Source organism: Octopus bimaculoides, chromosome 23 (assembly GCF_001194135.2).
Source record: "Octopus bimaculoides isolate UCB-OBI-ISO-001 chromosome 23, ASM119413v2, whole genome shotgun sequence".
NCBI lineage: Eukaryota > Metazoa > Mollusca > Cephalopoda > Octopoda > Octopodidae > Octopus > Octopus bimaculoides.
In genome coordinates, this window is record NC_069003.1 from 36,273,395 (window position 1) to 36,274,755 (window position 1,361).

The 1,361-nt window shown below is 39.9% G+C and overlaps 1 protein-coding gene across 2 annotated transcripts in view; it reads left to right on the plus strand.

Moving 5' to 3' along the window:
* The window catches only part of LOC106876093 (apoptosis-resistant E3 ubiquitin protein ligase 1), a 22,952-nt gene that overhangs the window by 16,543 nt on the left and 5,048 nt on the right, over positions 1 to 1,361 (plus strand). For both annotated transcript variants that reach the window (XM_014924501.2, XM_052975895.1), the window contains exons 10-11: positions 104 to 248; positions 640 to 761. In XM_014924501.2, the coding sequence (XP_014779987.1) occupies positions 104 to 248; positions 640 to 761 (267 nt within the window). The remainder of the gene's footprint in view (positions 1 to 103; positions 249 to 639; positions 762 to 1,361) is intronic.

Genomic DNA, 1,361 nt, shown 5'->3' on the forward strand with positions numbered 1-1,361 from the left:
CCAATCACTTCTCTTCTCCCTTCCAAACTTGCCATCTCTCCTCAGTTCGTTATTTCTACCTGGAATTCATTTTTTCCCCCCACACTCTGCTTTTCTTTTCCAGTTTTACTTCAATGGCTTCATCAACCAGTATGATAATGAGCCTGTCTTTACCATAGACGATGGTTCGCAACCCCCTGTTGTCCTGGCGGCCAAAGAACGCAACATCATTGCTGCCACTTTTACCAGTTTCTTACTGAAGAACATCGGTAAATTCTTGCTTTCATTCACTGATTGAATTCAATAAGAGGAGCAGCAGTTGTTGTTTTGGTCTGACCAAAACTGTGTGAGTGGATTTGGTGGATGGAAACTGAAGGAAGCCCGTTATATATTTTGTGTGAGTGTGTGTATGTTTGTGCCTGACATGATTGTTGTAAATAGATATTCATTTCCAATGTTCTGCAAAACCATGTCTGGCCATGGGGAGATATTACCTTGCATGAAAACAATAAAGGTTGGTGACAGGAAGGGCATCTGGCTGTAGAAAATCTGCCCTCAATAAATTTCATCTGACCCACACAAGCATGGAAAAGCAGGCATTAAAATGAGAAGATATCTTTGTTACTTTTTGCAATGAGCTTTTTTAAATTTTCATTCCAGGAGGCTCTGAGACGTTCCAGGATAAACAGAATTTCTTTAATCATGAGATCCGTCAGCTTCATCACAAACGAGCCCATGACCGCTTACAATTCACAACTAACCGGCACAACATTTTACAAAGTGTAAGTGGTAGTCTTACCATTCTTATAAATCCCAAATTCTGACAGTTGCCCCCCCCCCCCTGTTTCTCCTGTCTGATGTGGAGCATATATTGTTGTGTTTTTTCATCTGCCAAGTTCAGCTTGGTTGTCATTTGTCTTGGAGTTAATCTGTGGAAGGAGTTTTGTAAAAGCAGTCCTTGTGTTCATCTGCCAGTTTCGGTTGAAAAGCATCAACTCTGAAATATGTATAAGAGAGGTGTGTGTCTATGCAATCCATGCCAACCTGGAAAATGGACATTAGACAATGAGGATGATGATGTGAGTGTCTGTGTGTGGTGATCACATGACTCCTGTTCTTTTGTCAGTCATTAAGTGATATCATTCTCTGTACTTGCCAAATGATTTACTCTAAAGCATAAAGTATATTTGTGTTCTGACAACTGGTTATTAGTATCACTACACCTGACAGAGAGATCGTAATATGTATGTATAATATGTGTGAATGTGTATATGTACCCCCCCCCCCACACACACACACACAAACACACACATACACATACACATATATATATATATTATCATCATCATCTTTCCATACTGGCATAGGTTAGGCAGTATATA